Source organism: Tachyglossus aculeatus, chromosome 11 (genome assembly GCF_015852505.1).
Source record: "Tachyglossus aculeatus isolate mTacAcu1 chromosome 11, mTacAcu1.pri, whole genome shotgun sequence".
NCBI classification, from domain to species: Eukaryota; Metazoa; Chordata; class Mammalia; order Monotremata; family Tachyglossidae; genus Tachyglossus; species Tachyglossus aculeatus.
The window spans coordinates 2040691-2058852 of NC_052076.1; the positions used below are offsets into that span (position 1 = coordinate 2040691).

The 18162-nt window shown below is 54.5% G+C and overlaps 1 protein-coding gene across 7 annotated transcripts in view; it reads left to right on the forward strand.

Moving 5' to 3' along the window:
- PAX8 (paired box 8) overlaps positions 1–17701 on the forward strand; it is a 39324-nt gene extending 21623 nt beyond the window's left edge. The window contains exons 2-11 of one of the 7 annotated variants that reach the window (XM_038754154.1): positions 28–193; positions 873–1073; positions 2915–3003; positions 3294–3419; positions 3946–4121; positions 7176–7296; positions 8022–8228; positions 13641–13742; positions 15422–15511; positions 16570–17701. In XM_038754154.1, coding sequence (XP_038610082.1) covers positions 28–193; positions 873–1073; positions 2915–3003; positions 3294–3419; positions 3946–4121; positions 7176–7296; positions 8022–8228; positions 13641–13742; positions 15422–15511; positions 16570–16646 — 1355 coding nt within the window. In that variant the 3' untranslated portion in view covers positions 16647–17701. The remainder of the gene's footprint in view (positions 1–27; positions 194–872; positions 1074–2914; positions 3004–3293; positions 3420–3945; positions 4122–7175; positions 7297–8021; positions 8229–13640; positions 13743–15421; positions 15512–16569) is intronic. The other 6 variants (XM_038754155.1, XM_038754156.1, XM_038754157.1 and 3 more) reach the window with 6 other exon arrangements.
- Positions 17702–18162: the final 461 nt, after the last annotated feature.

Genomic DNA, 18162 nt, shown 5'->3' on the forward strand with positions numbered 1-18162 from the left:
CGCGTCCCCCGGCCCCTTCCTCTCTAGGTCATGGCGGGCTGAACCAGCTGGGAGGAGCCTTCGTGAACGGACGTCCCCTACCCGAGGTGGTTCGCCAGCGCATCGTGGACCTGGCACACCAGGGCGTGCGCCCCTGTGACATCTCCCGCCAGCTGCGGGTCAGCCACGGCTGCGTCAGCAAGATCTTGGGCAGGTAAGCACGAAATTCACCCTTCACCTCTGCCCACCCTCCCTGGGACCCTTTTCCCTGGGACCCCACCTCCCGTTGCCCCAGAGGCCTGGCTCTTTGGACACCAATCTAGCCAGATGCTGCCCAGGTCGCTGGGACGTCTTCAATCTCCTCCTCGTCTCCTCCCTTTCCCTCTCCTGATTTCCCCTTTTCTCTTTGCCCTCTCCTGCCCCTCTCTTTCCCTTTCTCCTTTAATGCCCAGGAAGGGGGGCTAGGGTCTCCCCAGCCCGTCTCCTCCGCCTGCCCTGCAGCTAGGGAACAAAACTGGCTCTGGAAGCACCAGGCAACAGGACCAGTGGGGTGTTCAGCGGGCAGTGGGGTGGCGGGACCCCAGGCAGCAGGAGTCCCTCCAGCCAACGGATTCCCCAGGTAGCCTTGGGCAGAGAGGACCCTCACCTATTTGTCCCCAATTGGCCTCTGGTTGAGAATGTGCCCGAGGGCCCACCTTATCCCCTCTGCCAGCTCTCAGTGGCACTGGAGCCACCTCAGTGACAGAGCCACCTCCCAGGCCCTGTGGGGAAGTGAGTCAAGTGAGGGGACCCAAAGCTAATCCAACAGAGACCTGGCTCCGGTGCCTGCCCGTGCCCATCCTGGCCCATTCCCACTTGCTTACTGGGTAATTCTGTGGGGTTCTCTATTGGAGTAGGTACTACGAGACCGGGAGCATCCGGCCTGGGGTGATCGGCGGCTCCAAACCCAAGGTGGCCACCCCAAAGGTGGTGGAGAAGATCGGGGATTACAAACGCCAGAATCCGACCATGTTCGCCTGGGAGATCCGGGACCGGCTCCTGGCCGAGGGCGTCTGTGACAATGACACAGTCCCCAGTGTCAGCTCCATTAACAGGTGACGGAGAGAGGCTCTTCCTGCTCATATTCTCCCCACTCTGGGAAATGGGAACTGCGGCCTTGCAGGGAGGTGTGCCTGATGACTGTCCACCCGCCTCCAGTTGTGGGGCCCTGGGCGAGAGAACCACCTGGCCCAAGGCACACACTGGACGTTGACTCGTCAATTTCCCTTTGCTCCATCTCTGAGGGGAGCAGGAACAGGGCTTGGGTGAGATGGAGGCAGTTTGCGAACAGGAGCTGGATTCCATCACTCCTGTTCACCCTCTCCTGAGGCCTCTACTGATTCCCTGGTCCTATCTCCCAGGCTGGATAGGATGTGAGCCCGCTCGCTCTGGGGAGAGCGGCCGAGCCTAACAACCCTCCAGTGGACAGATTGATTTTATGCTAGGAAGTCTGCAGTGATTCAGGGCAGGGAAAGTGCCTCTCTATCAATCAGTCAGTAATATTAACTGAACACCTACTATTTACAGAGCACTGTACTATGAGCTTGGGAAACTGCAACAGAATGAGGAGACATGATCCCTGCCCTCAGGGGAGCTTGCAGTCTACTGGGGGAGACAGACATTAACCTAGCGGAAAGTAGGAGCAGCATGGCCTAGTGTCAAGAGCCTGGGCTTGGGAGTCAGAGGATGTGGCTTCCAATCCCGGCTCCGCCACTGGCCTGCTGTGTGACCTTGGGTAAATCACTTAACTTCCCTGTGCCTCAGTGACCTCATCTGTAAAATGGGGATTAAGACTGGGAGCCCCATGTGGGACAACCTGATTACCTTGAATCTACCCCAGTGCTTAGAACAGTGTTTGGAACATAGTAAGCGCTTAACAAATACCACAATTATTACTATTATTGTTATTATTAGCCAAAGCCTGGGAGATAGTGGACCTGGTTTCTAATCCCACTCTGCCACTTGTCTGTTGTGTGACCTTGGACAAGTCTCTTAACTTCTCTGTGCCTTAGTTACCTCATCTGTAAAATGGGGATTAAATCCTCCTCCCTCAGACTTAAACTGTGAGCTCCATGAGGGATAGGAACTATGTCCACCCTGATGATCTTGTATCTATTCTAATGCTTCGTTCAATGCCTGGTACAGAGTAAGCACTTCAACAAGTACCATAAAAAAATACTTATATGTATATAAATACAGTGAGGGATAGTGGGTGCTTAGGTGGCCCAGAAATGCTGAAAAGACAACTGGGGTAATGCCAGGTGGGGATTTTAGGAGTCAACCAGAGAAGGCCTCCTAGAGGAGGTGTGCTTTCCGGAGGACTTTGAAGATTAGAAGAGCAGAGGTCCTCTGGATGTGAAGGGGAAGAGAACTCTGGGTAGGAGGGAGGGCGTGAGCCAGAGGTTGGCAGCTGGAGAGATGAGAATGAAGCCCAGTAAATAGGTTTGCCTGAGAGGAATGAAGAGGGCGAGCCCCAGTGCAGTGGGAGGAAAGTGGGTAAATAGGAGGGAGAGAGACAACTGAGGGCCTTAAAGCCAATGACTGGGAATTTCCACTTGATGCCAAGAGGCATCAATGTGTTGACTGGCCCCCTGGTGTGGGTACCTAGCACAGAGCCTTATGCAGGGCACGGGCCAGGCATGATGCATGCTCACTGCTGCCGCTGCCTTTGCTAACAGGATCTGAGGGCGTCTGGGTTCCCATTGCACTGTCTAGTCAGCTGGCCCGCTCACATCGGGTAATCCAGCCCTAGAAACTACCCTTCCCAACCCCTCTAACCCCACGGCGAGGCTCCAGAATTCTCCCCAACTTGGTCCCTGTGGGCACAGGCTGGCAGCCCCCGGCCCGGCTCCAAGTGGCCCCCACCTGGACCATCCCCCTTTGTTTTTCCCAACAGGATCATCCGCACCAAAGTGCAGCAGCCATTCAACCTCCCAATGGACAGCTGTGTGGCCAGCAAGTCCCTCAGCCCGGGCCACACCCTGAGTATGCACTGCAGCCCCTCGCTCCCCTTCCTCCTTCCCTCCTACCTATCCATGGGGGACAGGTGGTCCTGGCCATAAGAGGTCGGACATGGATTTTGGGTGGGGCACTGAGTGTCAGGAGAGGCCCATGTTTCTTGGACCCCAGGGGGTGCATCCCAGAAAAAGGCCAGAAGCCACATCAGGAGGGAGGCTCTGGGTCCTGAAGAGGTGTCTATAGGGGTGTCCTTCAGGCTGGGGGTTCCTGCTGGAAGGTCCTGACTCTTCTTCTTTCTGCCCCATTCTCTCCTCTAGTCCCCAGTTCAGCTGTGACTCCCCCCGAGTCCCCTCAGTCTGATTCGCTGGGATCCACCTACTCCATCAATGGACTCCTGGGCATCGCTCAGCCCAGCAGTGACAGCAAGAGGAAAATGGATGACAGTGAGTGGACACACAGAGCTGGCCTGGGGTGCTGGGCGGGGCCAGCCACAGGGGCTGAAACAGGAGTGGGGTTGAGATGAAGCTTACCCAGAGGGTTGGGGGTTTCTTGGAGACCTCTCCAGCAGGACCTCATTTGGGGGCTCTCTCTGACAAGAGCCAAGTCTCGCCCAAGAGAGGCTGGAATCGGGTCCCTGTCATGGTCGAGTATGTTGGCCACCCCTCCGTGTCAAATTTCCACCTTGTGGGTCAGGGCACCTTGCTATCTGGGAAACACCTACCCTCAAAACCATGTCGCTGGGGAACTGGGTGACCCCAGACCTTCCCTCTCCCTCGCCCCCCAACACTTATGTGTCAGGGAAGCAGCCCTGTGCAAGGGGCAGGTACCAGAGCGTGGGCAATGGTCACATGACAGGCACCCCAGACCTAGCGCAGGGCAGGCTCCCAGAGCTGCCCATGCAAACTCTGAGGACAAGCTAGTGGCAAAGAAGTGCCTGGGCCCTGACAGCGGCCTCCTCACTGTCCGCAGGTGACCAGGACAGCTGCCGGCTCAGCATCGACTCCCAAAGCAGCGGGGGTGGCCCGCGAAAGCACCTGAGGACTGATGGCTTCAGCCAGCACCACCTGGACTCACTCGACTGCCCCTTCGAGAGGCAGCACTACCCAGAGGCCTATGCATCCCCCAGCCACACCAAAGGCGAGCAGGTAAGCACCCTAGCCTTGAGAGGCCCTGTCCACTCCTCCCAACCCCAGCTGTGAGAGACCCCTCCTGCTTCTCCCCACCCCCAACCCCTCACCCCAATGGCGGGAGGCCCCTCACAGCTCCACAGCCCACAGAGGAGAAGTGATGGGGCCCAGCCAGAGAGGTTTGGGTGGGGCCTCGATAGACTGTAAATTCCTTGAGGGCAGGGATTGTGCCCCCTGACTTGTACTCTCCCAAGTGCTTAGTACAGTGGTCTGGATAGAGCAAGTATTCAACAAATACTATTGATTGATCAAGGGCTGCTGAGTGGGACCTTCTGATTCCTCACACTTAAGATGCTAATTTGGCTCCTTTTGGTAAATGGTTCCCACATCGTTCATTTAATCCCCTGACCTCCTCTTCCTCCACCAGGGCTTCTCAACCCTGACTCTTCCCCATCACCCGCCGCCTACACTGGTCCACCCTGAGAAATGAGAGCAGGAGAGGTTCAGTCTCTAAAATCCAAAGGGCTCAAAGTAGTGTTTGGGGAGAGAATAGGGCCGGAGCAGCTGGGAGGGGCTTGGGGAGGAACGTTTGGGGAAAAGCCAGGCAGAAGTCTTGGCTGCAGATTCCTCATCCCAAACCAGGATTCCTGCATCAGCTCTGAATCCAGGGCTCAGACAGGCAGTCCCATTGACAACAGCCTCTCCCATCTCCAGCCCCTTCCTACTGCCTTTCAGTTTTCCCACCCAAGAGGATGGGGTGTTTGTGCTCTGGGGAAACCAACTACCCCTTTTCACGGTCCACCCCAAGAACCTGCAGGGGCGGTTTCTGAGCCAGAAAGGGGTCAACAGTTTCAGAGTCAGCTCAGACTGCCTGGAGGTCACCGGTGACTGGGGGAATGGTGGTCAAGAACTCTTGGAGGGACCGGGAGGGTGTCAGCAAACTGCCCAGCACGGCTGAGGCTCCAGAGAGGGCCATCTACAGATGCGGGGCGGAGAGGGAGATATTCATCAACATGTCAGCAGGGAAGGGGACATTGAGTCCATGGAGGAAAATGGGTCCACATCAATGAGTCGTCCAGAAAAATAGATATATGTGAGTGAGTCTGCAAGGAAGACTTGGGCACCTCAGCGAGCCTGCAGGGAGAAAATGCCACCATGCCACTGAGTCTGCACAAGTCTGGTGATGGAGCAGCAACAGTATCGTCTAAAGATTGGATTCGCTTGAGGCAGCAGAAACCAAATCTTCCTCCTCACGCCCCAGAGAGATGAGCACATTCCAGTCTGGCCATTTGCTGGTATCTTAAAAAAGTGGACCACGCCATTCCTGGGTTGTGGCCCCGTGGACCACCCAGTTCCGGACTTGACCTCCAACAGCAGCACCAAGACATTTAGGGGAAATGTGTGATAGTTGCCCTCCTGGACACCTAACCTCACACTCTCCTCTTCATCTCAGATTTTCCCCCTCAGTGACTCAGTACAGACCATCCACCATCGTGGTTCTCCCCCCTTCATCAGAAACTCTCCCTCCCATGATCCAGCATGGACCATCCAACACCCCTTACTCTCCCTTCTCCAACCCTGATTCTCTCCAGTGACTCAATACAGACTACCCAATACCCCAACTCTCCCCTCTCCATCCCTAATTCTCCCTCCTTTGATCTAGCACAGACCATCCAACACCCCTAACTCTCCCCTCTTTGACCATCCCTGGACCACTTGTCCATGAATTACGCAAACCTTTCTTGGACCTGCTGATGTTTCAGGTTGCCCAGTTTACTATAGGAATAGTTTCCACTGGGAGAGGAAATGTTTTCTTGGATTTGCTTTGACCTCAGGACCTCACCTAAGTCACCAGTGCTCAGCACAGCTTCAGGAGACAGAGAGGGAAAGGAGTGGCACCCTTCCTCATCAAACCCACCCCCTCGTACCTCCAGGGACAACAGAATAATTGCCATCTACCTTCCCAAATAGGACCATCTCCCATAAACAACTTCCTCAAATTTCACTCCAGTGTGCTAAGATTCATAAGTCTCTAGTGGGAATGAGTGATCAAGTTTCTCTTCTCCCTCCTCCTCCTTCTCCTCCTCCAACTTCAAGGCATCCCAGGAGCCTCTCAGAATCAGGACAGTCCTGCTCATGTTTATTCTTGTGAGATCAGAAAAGTAACACCTTGTGTTTGGGGAGGACTTTTATTTCTTTGGAGCTTTTACATGTTATCTCATTCATTCAATCGTATTTATTGAGCGCTTACTGTGTGCAGAGCACTGTACTCAGCGCTTTGGAAGTACAAATTGGCAGCATAAAGAGACGGTCCCTACCCAACAGTAGGCTCACAGTCTAGAATCTGTTATCTCATTTATCCTTAGGACAGCCCTGTGTGGTAGGGATAGAGAGGTAGTGTTGCCAATGTTATTACGAGATGATTGAGGTACCGAGAGGCTGAATGACTTACCTAGGGTCACCCAGCAGGCCAGTAGCAGAACTGGGATTAGAACCTGGGATCCCTGGCTCCCAGGACTAATGTTCCATCTAGTAGGCCTGCTGTCCAATTAAAAAAAAAAAAAAGTCACTTTGGCAGCCCTCTAGAGCAGAGGTGGGGTATAAAGACCTGTGTCTCCTAAGCTTCACTAAAGAAAACATGGCTGTTCTCCAAATAAGATCCCACTCTGGATATTTCAACTAAAAATGTACTTGTCCTTTGCAGGCACAGCCACTGTTTAACTAACACACACACACCTGACTTGAACATTCCCCGTGCAAAGGGCAGTGGGTTGAATGCTATAACAGTCAGTGGATGCCAACGGGAGGATGGGAGGGGGCAACAATTCTCCATTAATGGCAGGAGCTGGTGCCAGTCTCGCACCTCCACCTGCCCATGGGGCCGGGGCCCTAAATCTACAGTCTCAGACTGCGCCGGGTAGACAACTTCCTTTGAGCAGAGGCTTCGGGAAGTCCAGGGACCAGAGTGGGAGCATTGGAGACAGCGACAGATGCTGTAAAGTGGCCAATGCCTTAATTAGTAATAACTAACTGCTCCCAAGGGCGTCTGAGTATTTACCCCTTTCTCTCTAGGGTCTCTACCCTCTGCCCCTGCTCAACAGCGCGATGGATGAAGGGAAGACCACGCTGACTCCTTCAAATACCCCACTCGGGCGCAACCTCTCAGCCCACCAGACCTACCCGACGGTGGCAGGTATGGTGGGGGCGGTCTGGTGGTCCTCCTGGGGGCGTGGGGGGGAGTCACGGGAACTCAGGGGCTGTGGGCTCCCCAAAACCCCCGGCAATGAATGGCCTGTGGGAGCGGTTGCCAAGCGCTCCCCCCGTCCCGCACCCCAGGACTAGATAGGCCTAGGCCTCGGGAGAAGCAGTGTGGCTCAGCAGAAAGAGCTCGAGCTTTGGAGTCAGAAGTCATGGGTTCAAATCCCGCCTCCGCCAACTGTCAGCTGTATGACTATGGACAAGTCAACTTCTCTGCGCCTCAGTTCCCTCATCTGTCAAATGGGGATTAAAATTGCGTGAGCCCCCCGTGGGACAACCTGATCCCCTTATAACCTCCCCAGCGCTTAGAACAGTGCTTAGCACATAGTAAGCGCTTAACAAACACCAACATTATTATTATTTTTCTAGGCCGAGGGCTTTGCAGGTGCCCCATGGGTCGGCAGCGAGGCAGCCCCCGGGGCCCCCAAATTCCCCCAGTTGGGCAGGCAGCTATGCGAGTTGTGGTCGGGCGCAGTTGCAACTACTACGGCAACTGTTGCAGTTATTGAGGCAGGCGTCCCGCCCCCCTGGCCGGAGAGAGGCCCACCCCCGCATCTCACTCGCCCGTGTTGGCTTTCGTGTGTGTGTGTGTGTGTGTGTGTCCTTGCTCATCCCCATCTCACGGCCCTCTCTCCTTGTTTGTCTCCCTCCCTCCGGCAGATCCGCACTCCCCCTTCGCCATAAAGCAGGAAACCCCCGATGGGCCCAGGTCTAGCTCCACCCCTTCCTCTTTATCTAGCTCCGCCTTTTTGGACCTGCAGCAAGTCGGCTCCGGGGGCCCGGCAGGTGCCTCGGGCCCGTCCTTCAATGCTTTTCCCCATGCCGCCTCCGTGTATGGCCAGTTCCCAGGCCAGCCTCTCCTTCCAGGTACGGACAGGGAGGCCCCGAAGCTCCCCCCCAACCCGGGGGGGAGTCACCCACCTCCTCCCCTCTTCGGGCCCGGTCTCTTCCTGGCTCCGGCTGGGCGGGGGGCTTGCGGGAGGCCCGGGGGAAAGAGGGGGCAACCGGTAGGACTGGGCTGGGAGACTCGCAGGTGCCCCGGAACCCATCCCACCCATTCTCCGGAGTGACTGTGAGGGTGGGAGGAGCAGGCAGGCTTCCCACTGTTGGGTAGGGACTGTCTCTGTATCATCATCAATCGTATTTATTGAGCGCTTACTGTTTGCAGAGCACTGCACTAAGCGCTTGGGAACTACAAGGTGGCAACATATAGAGACAGTCCCTACCCAATATGTTGCCAACTTGTACCTCCCAAGCGCTTAGTGCAGTGCTCTGCACACAGTAAGCGCCCACTAAATACTATTGATTGATTGACAAGCTGGCACAGCACTGCACTAAGCGCTTGGGAAGTACAAGGTGGCAACATATAGAGACAGTCCCTACCCAATATGTTGCCAACTTGTACCTCCCAAGCGCTTAGTGCAGTGCTCTGCACACAGTAAGCGCCCAGTAAATACGATTGATTGACAAGCTGGTCACGGAGGCCCAAGCAGATGCCCTGGCAGATGCCCTCGGGCCTTGAAGGTGCGCAGGGCCGCCCAGCCACCAATGTGGGAGAAGCAGTGGTCTTCCCCCGCTCAAACTGGGGGCCTGGGGGCCTTCCCCCCCTTCCTGGAGCACCTCCCGTCCTTCCGTGGTGCTGTGCTGGGGACCCCAGGCAGGGTCCTCTGTATGTGACATTGGCGCCGGAGAGAAGGGAGAGGGCTGCCAGTGGGAACACTTGCAGCTTGATACCTCATTCAGTCAGTGGTAATTATGGAGCTCTTGTTCCCTGCAGAGCACTGTACTTAGCCCTTGGGAGGGTACAATACAACAGAGTTGTTAGACACATAGACTGTAAGCCCACTGTTGGGTAGGGCCTGTCTCTATATGTTGCCAACTTGTACTTCCCAAGCGCTTAGTACAGTGCTCTGCACACAGTAAGCGCTCAATAAATACAGTTGATTAATTGATTGATCCCCTGCCCACAACAACCTTACAGTTTAGAGAGGTTCCAGAGATCTACGTCTTGGAGCATCGACCTGTGTCAGTAGCCACAAAGGACGAGGCATCCAAGTCCCCGCCTTTGCCCACCAGCAGTGCCAATCAATCGATGTGATTTATTGAGCACTTACCTTGTGCAGAGAACTGCACTAAGCGCTTGGGCGAGTACAGTACAACAGAGTTGGTAGATATGTTCCCTGCCCACAACAAGCTTACAGTCTAGTGCTACAAGGAACTTGGGGCGAAAGGGCCCTAGAGAGAGTATGTGGATTCCAAGCTGGTCCCAGGGATGTTTGTTTTCTCTCCCTCATCCTCTCAGTCTGTCCCGGGAAGGGAGCGGCCACTATGTTGTCATCATTTTCGCCTCCCAGCGCCATTCCGCTGGCCGCTGCTGTGCTCTTTGCCCTCATCCCACTGAGTGAAAGAAGAATGAGTGTGAGGTGCTAGACCAACCCACCTTTAGCCGTTGACTTCAGGAGGGGTTAGGTGGGTGATTTGGGGTGATTAGTCAGCTGTGTAGGCATGTCTGCCATTACAAAAAAAAATTCAACATAATTAGAGGACAGGTTGAGAAAGGAGGGAGAATCTGGGTGCAAATCTGCACCTCTCTAATGCCAGCCCATGCTGTCCCCACCCTTTCCCAACTGCGTTCCCCCTTCCCAACTACCCTACTCTTCCCCTCATTCCTCCTACTTAGGGAAGCAGCGTAATCTAACGGATACAGCAAGAACCTTGGTGTCAGAAGGATCTGGGTTCTAATTCCTGCTCTGCCACTTATCTGCCGTGTGACCTTGGGCCAGTCACTTCTATTGCCTTATCTGTAAAATGAGGATTTAAGACCATGAGCTCTATGTGGGACGGGGACTGTCTCTGACCCAGTTATTTTATATCTAACCCAGGGCTTAGTACAGTGCCTGGCACATAATAATAATAACAATAATAATGGCATTTATTAAGCGCTTACTATGTGCAAAGCACTGTTCTAAGCGCTTAACAAATAAGCGCATAGTGCAAATAAGTGCATGGTAAGCACTTAACAAATACCACAATTAATTTTATTATTACTTCATCTTTCTCATTGCCTAGATGCCGTTGTACAGATCACCCTCATTTTATACAGGTTATTTCTTCCCGTGTTCAGACCACAGCATGGCTTAGTGGTTAGAGCACAGGCCTAAGAGTCAGGAGGTCATGGGTTCTAATCTTGACTCTGCCACTTGTCTGCTGCGTGACCTTAGGAAAGCCACTTCACTTCTCTGTGCTGCAGTTACCTCATCTGTAAAGTGGGGATTGAGACTGAGCCCCACATGGGACAGGGACTGTGGCCAACTCAATTTGCTTGAACCCACTCCAGTGCTTAGTACAGTGCCTGGTGCATAGTAAATGCTTAATAAATCCCATAATTATTATTATTTTTTATTCCCCTAATTCACTTTGCACAGAGGTGGTTCAGAGGTATTTGGTTTTGGCAGTGGCTCAGAACAGTCGGGCAGACTCAGCCCACCTTGGGTTTCAAGTGGTGGGTTTCAAGTGGTGTCCTCTTATTCTTTGAGTTGGGCTGAAGAGATCTCAACCTTTTATGGCTCAAGTCTGCTGAAATTCTTAGCTTGAGAGCCCCAAGGTTTAGCCAAACATGGTGCCCATGCAGTGATTCACTGAGCCACCTCTACACACTGGAGATATCCAGTCATGGAGTTAGTGAATAATAAAGGTGGATTTGGTCCAATCAAGCTTGTTCTGGGTTATGACCAAATAGCTGTGGATAATAGTCATAATAATTAAGGCACTTGTTAAGCGCTTACTACATGTCAAACACTGTTCTAAGCACTGGGGTAGATATAAGTTTATCAGTTTGAAGAGAGTCCCTGTCCTATGTGGGGCTCACAGTCTTAATCCCCATTTTACAGATGAGGTAACTGAGGCCCAGAGAAGTTAACTGACTTTCCCAAGGTCACACAGAAGACATGTGATGGAGTCGGGATTAGAACCCAGGTCCTTGGGGCTCCCAGGCCCATAATCTTTCTTCTAAGTCATGCTGCATGCATAAGACCTACTGGGCACCAGAAAGCCTAAAGCAGCATTGGATTGGAGAAGATTTTAGGAGGCTCACTCGGGTCTAAAGACACGAAACCTATTTGGGAATGAATCTAGACTCCCAACCCTTTAATTTAATGTTAAATAAGGTTTTCTTCCCACAGATTCACTGTTCACTGCCTTATGGTGAAACTTAATGCTAGGGCAAAGGATGCCCTCTTGTCAGAACTCCTCCCTTCCATCCTCCTTTCCATCTTTACCCTCTGTTGTCTACCTCCCAAACATCTGCTGCTTCCTCCAAGGGGTGGGAAAGTACGAGCCTGTGCAAACATCTGGACAAAAGCCTGAACTTTTGCATCAAATAGATGCTAATGTGCATGTTAGCTAGCTCAATGACACTTGGTCCAAATGCACAAAAATCCATCAGCCTCTGGTCTTTCCCTTCAGTTCCCAGTGGTCGTGGCCTGTACCCTTCCCTTTTCGGGTCCCCCAGACACAGATATTCATTCATTCGGTTGTATTTATTGAGCACTTACTATGTGTAGAACACTGTACTACGCCCTTGGGAGAGTACAATACAAGAATAAACAGACACATTCCCTGCCCACGACGATTTTTAAGTCTAGAGTCGGGAAGACAGACACCAATACAGGTAAATAAGTTACAGATATGTCAGGTTGACCCTGGCGGTCAGGCAGCCACGGTTTTCGTTATTCTTGCTTGCTGCAAGCAAAGCAGAGTACTAAGTTCCACAGGAAATACAAGGGAGGGGAAACAAACAAAACCAACCCACTTTTCCTGCCCTCAAGGAGCTTATAATCAGGCTCCAAACTTGAAAACGCTACTGGTTGGGTTCCGACCTCTGTCCATTCGCTATCCTCTTCTCCTGCCCTGGGCAAGGCTGGGCAGAGGGACATCACCTAAATAGTAGTGGGGCATCCTGTTTGCCTGTCCTCCACGATGTTACCCAGAGGGCCCACTGTGCTCTAAGGAGAGAGAGCCTATTTGCCAATGCTTCTTTCTCCACTATGGGCAGGGCAGTGTATTGGCTGCCTGCTGTTTGCAGGGCACTGCTGTAGTAGCTGCCTGCTGTGTGGAGGATATCTCTGGGAGCCAACTGTGTGAAAGGAGCTGTATCAGATGCCTTCTGGATGCAGAGTGCTGTACTGGGTCCATACTGGGTTCAGAGCGCTGTACTGGGTGTTTAGGAACATATAGTAGAAATGTGAGACATGATCCCTGCCCTCGAGGAACTTATAGTCTAATATGGGACCAACTGAACATTGCATACTCTCCTTGGTAGAGTCATGGGGACTGGAGCAGGGATTGTGGATGAAAGACGTAGCCTAGAGTGTGGAGGAGAGAAGGGAAAGGGATGTTAGGGAGCTTGAGAGTGAGAGGCATGGAAGACAGAGATGTGGAGGGAGCTTGGGGGAGAGCCCATGGTCCTCATGTCCACTGAGGGGCAGGGTCATGATAGGTCACTTAAGGAGGGAAGAGAACCAGCTTACCAGAGCTGCACGGAGAACGTTCTAGGTTGGAACAGTGTGGGAGAGCTGGCTTGGGTCTGATGGCAGCTTGTCCAGGTGGGAAGGAGAGATAGTTTGGGGAAGGTGAGTTCCCCAGGTGGAGCGGGAGATGGAAAGTCAGAATCCACCCCCGGATTCCTTGCCTTAGGGGGTCCAATTTTGGTCTTCTTGCCCTCCTGTGCTGTTATTCCTTCAACCAAGGCCCTCGTGGGCACAGGCTGCCGATCCTCATTTGAAGGATGGGGTCACCAGTGGTTCCCAGTCTCGCCCCAGAGCCCTCAGGAATGTGATCCAGGACATAATAACACCACCCTAACTGTGAAAGGCCCCGGCCCGGACGTGCTGTTTTGGGAGAACACCAGGCCGACCCTCTCCAGGTCCATCCTCGGTCTTGTGCCTGAGACAGGGTCAAGGGGGCCGAGGGGGAGCTCACGGCCCCGCAGAGGCATGAGGCTTCCAAATCAAAACCAAACTTTTATTGGTCTCTGAACTCCGCTGTAAAGCAGTTCTGGGGAGATTGTAAATTCCCACCCAGCCCTGTGACTGAGGGTTTGGTTCCAGCTGTCGGCGACTCGGGCTGTTGACGGGATTGTTCTCTGGGGACTCAGGTTCCCCGCACTCCCTGCGGGCCGGAACCGAGAAGGGGTGTTGGGAGAGTTGGTGCCCTCGCCAAGCCGGGGACCAGGGCTCCACCTCCTCTGAGGTTCAGCCATCCCTTTTTCTTCTCCTCCAGGGCGAGAGATGGTGGGCCCCACGTTGCCAGGATACCCACCCCACATCCCCAGCAGCGGGCAGGGCAGCTACGCCTCCTCTGCCATCGCAGGCATGGTGGCAGGTAAGGAGAATGGAGATGGGCGGGACCCCAGTGGAGGGGTGGGAGAAGGGTCAGCTGGTGCCTCTCACCCACTGCAGGAGAGCTTTGCTCTCCTGGGTCCCTATCTGGTGTGGGAGATAGGTGCTAGGAGTCCTGGATCCTCGGCCCTGGGCCAGGGTCTCCTTCTCCTTTTCCCTTTCCCCCGGGATGACCTGTCCCCCCACCCCGCCCCCAGCTCATGGCATTGCCCTCACTATCCTTTGGAGATCAGCCACGGCCAGGGTGGCGGCAGTGACGGAGTGTTTCCCTGCTGTCTGGGTGCCATGGACTGTACCCAGGAAAGATACCTTCTTCTTCCCTCCTGGCCCATCTTTCTACTCGTCATTCGATGTGCCCCAGTTCTACTTCCGAGGGTGTCCAGAAAGAAGTTTGGGTGGCTGGGCTGGCAGGGAGTGTGGCAGGGACCCCTGGGGCTGGGCAGCCCTTCTTCAGGCCCAGTGGGATTGGCACAAAGAAGGCTTTGATTCCCTGGTGACGAGGGTTCACCCTAGCAGCACCATTGTGAGGGTGGCATTGTGTCTGCCCCCTGCAGCCTCAGGATCCCATTCAGGGGCAGACAGAAGGATGGAAGGCCTTCTGCCTCCTCCCGGATGGAGGCAAATGGGGAGCCCCGAGTTGCTCGGCTGGCGGGGCAAGGCTGGTGGGGCGGTGCCTGGGGGAGAGGCAGGATCCATCGGTCTCAGCCCCAGCGGTGCTCATTAACCCACTGTCCCCAGTGAGGGGTTAATTTTTGCCAACCGTTTGACCCGCGCATCCCACACCGAGGCAGGTAGCCTGCCCTAGTCCGGCAGCCCCCGCTGCCGAGCGCTCTCCCTGGGAACCCGCTGAGCCGGCAGTTGTGGCTGCTGCGTTACCGTGGAGATGTGCTTAATGCAGCGTTGCAAATACAGACTCCAGACTCCCTTCGCCCTTCCTCCCGCCCTCCCCCCCACCCCCTCCCCTGGAGCGTGAAATGAGATTGGTCAAGATAAAAAAGGAAAAGATTCGGTTATTTTTTTTAACCGGGTGGATAATGGGGCCTCTCAATCAAAATCCCAGATCCCGGCCTGCTCCCCGGCCCTGTTCCCTTCTCCCACCACCGGCTGGGGCAGAGACCAGGCCGCCCTGCTGCTCTCCTAATTGTGAGGGCCAACAGAGGGGCAGAGGGGCACCTGGGGCTAGTGTGTTGACCTGCCTGGGATGGCGGCGGGCCGATTGGCCCCCCGCTGATGGGGGACCACCATGTTTTCCTTTTAGACAATGTAGAGCACTGGCTGGCTGGCATAATAGGCTCAAATGGCCCAAGCTGCCTTCAGGTAGCCTTGACGTGGGGCAGGAACTTGAGTGGAAACTATTAGGCCGTGGGCAGCCCCAGGTTTCAACCCTGGAAATAGGCAGGGTACAAATTCAGAGGAACACAAAGTGGTCTCCAGATGCCCCAAAATGTTATGGCGGGAGAGGGGGAGGAGACTCTTATTCCCCTGCCAGCCTGGGGCAGAGACCTTCTGTCAATGTTGAGCTGCCCCATTCCATGCCCTGCCCCACTCCCTAGCCCACTCCAGCCCAGCGGACCTTCCTAGCTCGGTCCTGATTTCCACCCAGGGTATCTGGGCAGCCATGGGCCTCAATGGCCATTTTCCTTTCCTTTCCATTTCGGCTAGCAGGAAGCGACTATTCTGGAAATGCCTACAGCCACTCCCCGTACTCCTCGTACAGCGAGGCTTGGCGCTTCTCCAACTCCAGCCTTCTGAGTAAGTCACCTTCCCAGGGTATGGGTAACTGGGACCCGGGGCTGGAGGGAGGGATGCTGCTGCAGTTGGGCCCTGGGGTGACCGGAGCGGTTGAGGGCATGCTGCCATCGATCCGGGGATTCGGAGCACGTTTGGTCTGCCCTTGGACAGTCCAAGCTGGGGACCCTCAGAAATCCTTCTGGCTGCCCCAGGTCAAGCTGGCACCCAGAGACCAATCAGTGGTATTTACTGAGTGATTACGGTGTGCAGAGCACTGTACTAAACACTTGGGAGAGTAGAGTACAAACAAGTTGGTAGACACATTCCCTCCCCATAGCGAGCTTGCAGTCTAGATGTTTGATGAGAGGTGCTGTCAGCCCTCAGAGTACGCTGCTTCTGGGGATGGACTGTTCAATCCAGGCGCTGCTGCCCTCCCTGACAGCGGAAAGAGGGGGCTCTGACCATTGTTCCGTACCTCATTGACTGGTTCCCTACTTTCACCTAAATGTGACCCTTTAATTCCTTTGCGACTTTGAATCTTCAATTTCAAAATGCCCCAGTGGGGGTTCTGGCAACTAATCAGGGAAGAAGGGTGGGCTAGGTGGCCCTTCAGTGGCCACGGTCAAGGACCAGAAAGTCCTTCAAGAGGCACCTTCCAAACCCCAAAGGCCAATTTGGGTCTCTGAGGCTCCTCTAAGCAGCCACTGCCAGGAGCCAGAAGCTCTCCTGAGTCCAGTGAGACAGTTGGAAACTTTTTCCCCCTCATCTTTGACCTTGTCTTTTGACCAGCTCTCCTCCCATGTCCAGAGTTGGGCCCGGAAGGGGATCAGGGGACCAAGGGATCAGGAGCAAAGCCTCCTTCCCCCGAGAGAGAACAATTCCCACCAGGCCAGAAACTCCAAGGTGAGGCGGTAGGGAAAGGAGGAGGAAATGGGTCCCAAGAGGAGTTAATCTTTGATGATCAGATAGGAGAAGGGTCAATGATTAACTCCACTGTCTTAAAGTTCAGCAGAGGAGGGCCTGGTGCAATTTCCCCTCCTGACCAGTGCTGTTGTTATGATTTCTTTAACTCTGTCCAGGCTCCCCATATTATTACAGTTCCACATCAAGGGCGAGCGGGCCTCCCGCCGCTGCTGCGGCTTTTGACCACCTGTAGTTTCCATGGGGACGTGGGAGCCACTGTACAGCAGGAGGACTCGGGCCGGGCCACAGAAGGCACACAAAGGAATCTTTTATTTATTACATGAAAAATAACCACAAGTCCAGCATTTCCACTCCCCGTGTGGTTAATTTAATGACCCGTGAAGGACACGGTGACCCTGGGGAAGTCAGAAACCTTCCTCCAAGACGCCTCAGTAGGAGGCCGGACTGTGGGCGGAGGAGGCCCTCGAAGAAGCTAAGCGAGAATCGGAGGAGGAGCTGCAGCCTGTGGCAGGCTCCTGGAAGGAGAGAAGACGGGGAGACCGAGGCAGGAAGACGTGGGAGAGGAGGCGCTGCTCAGCTCCATCGGCTCTGACGGGGAGGGCTGGCGAACCCATCCAGCACTCCGACCTTCAACTCCCTTCCCCGCTGCAGTCTTCTCTGGTCCCAGAAAGATGGCTCCCTTGCTGTCTCTCCTTCCCTCTTCCTGCAAGGGGCTTGTACACTCTCCTTTTCCCCCAAACCCATTTTTCCAAATCAGGCTCTCCCTCACCCTACTTCCCCGGCGTGGACCAAGGTCTACCATGTTTCCTGCCCTCCCAAGGGGTGGAGAGGAGAATCTTGTCCTGCTTTGGGGATTGGAAGCTAGGCAGAGAGAAACCATCAACCTTACCGGTGGCTCCACCCGAAATCCCAGTCCTCAGTCTTCAAGGCATCTCTGAGAAGCTTGGCAGGAACTTCACCTGGGAATACACCCATCCCTTCCACACTCCCTCTCCCAGTTCCCCCGGGGTGGTGGAGGAAGGTGGGTAAATGCCAACAGCCTCAGGGAGGGGCTTTTCCACGTGTATCTATCTGCTTGTCTCCTTTGGCTTGTCTCTGTAAATACTGTAAATGGATGCGTTTCCCTCTTCACGCACTCAGACCTCTATGCCTACACAATTCATCGTCTCCCTGCCGCATTGACCTTTTCCCTTTTGATGCTTCTTTTTATTAAAAAAGCCCAAACGCACACAAGCCCCCCTCAGCCCAACTCCCGACAGCAGTCAATAAACCACTCTTTATTTCAAATGTCTGGCCTGGCTGAGGCACCTGTGGGCCCTAAGGGGCTCCTCCCCGGCCCCCCTGTTCCCCTCACCTCCCCCCCCCACCCACCGCCGCCCCCCGGGCCTGACACCTGGGCCCTTTGGGAAAGGGAGCGATTCAGGCCTGGGACTTCCTGTAGGCTAGCAGGAAGAGCAGGTGGCTACGGAAGGGTTCTCTGAGCCTCCTTCCAGCCCGGGCTGTGGAGGAGAGTGAGCGAGGAGAAAACGGACAGGATTGTCCTGCCAGTTTCTGAAGAGTATTTTCCAGGAGCAGATTCTGTTTTGGGTCTGAATCTGCCTGGCGACATCCTCACACTGAATGAGTATCTGAGGTCACCACTGGCTCCCACTAGGTAGGCAGAACAGCCGTTTCGGAGTTAGGAATCCTCTAAACCAATAGAGGAACACCACCTGGTATCAGTCTGTCGGCCTGCTGGACAGACTGCG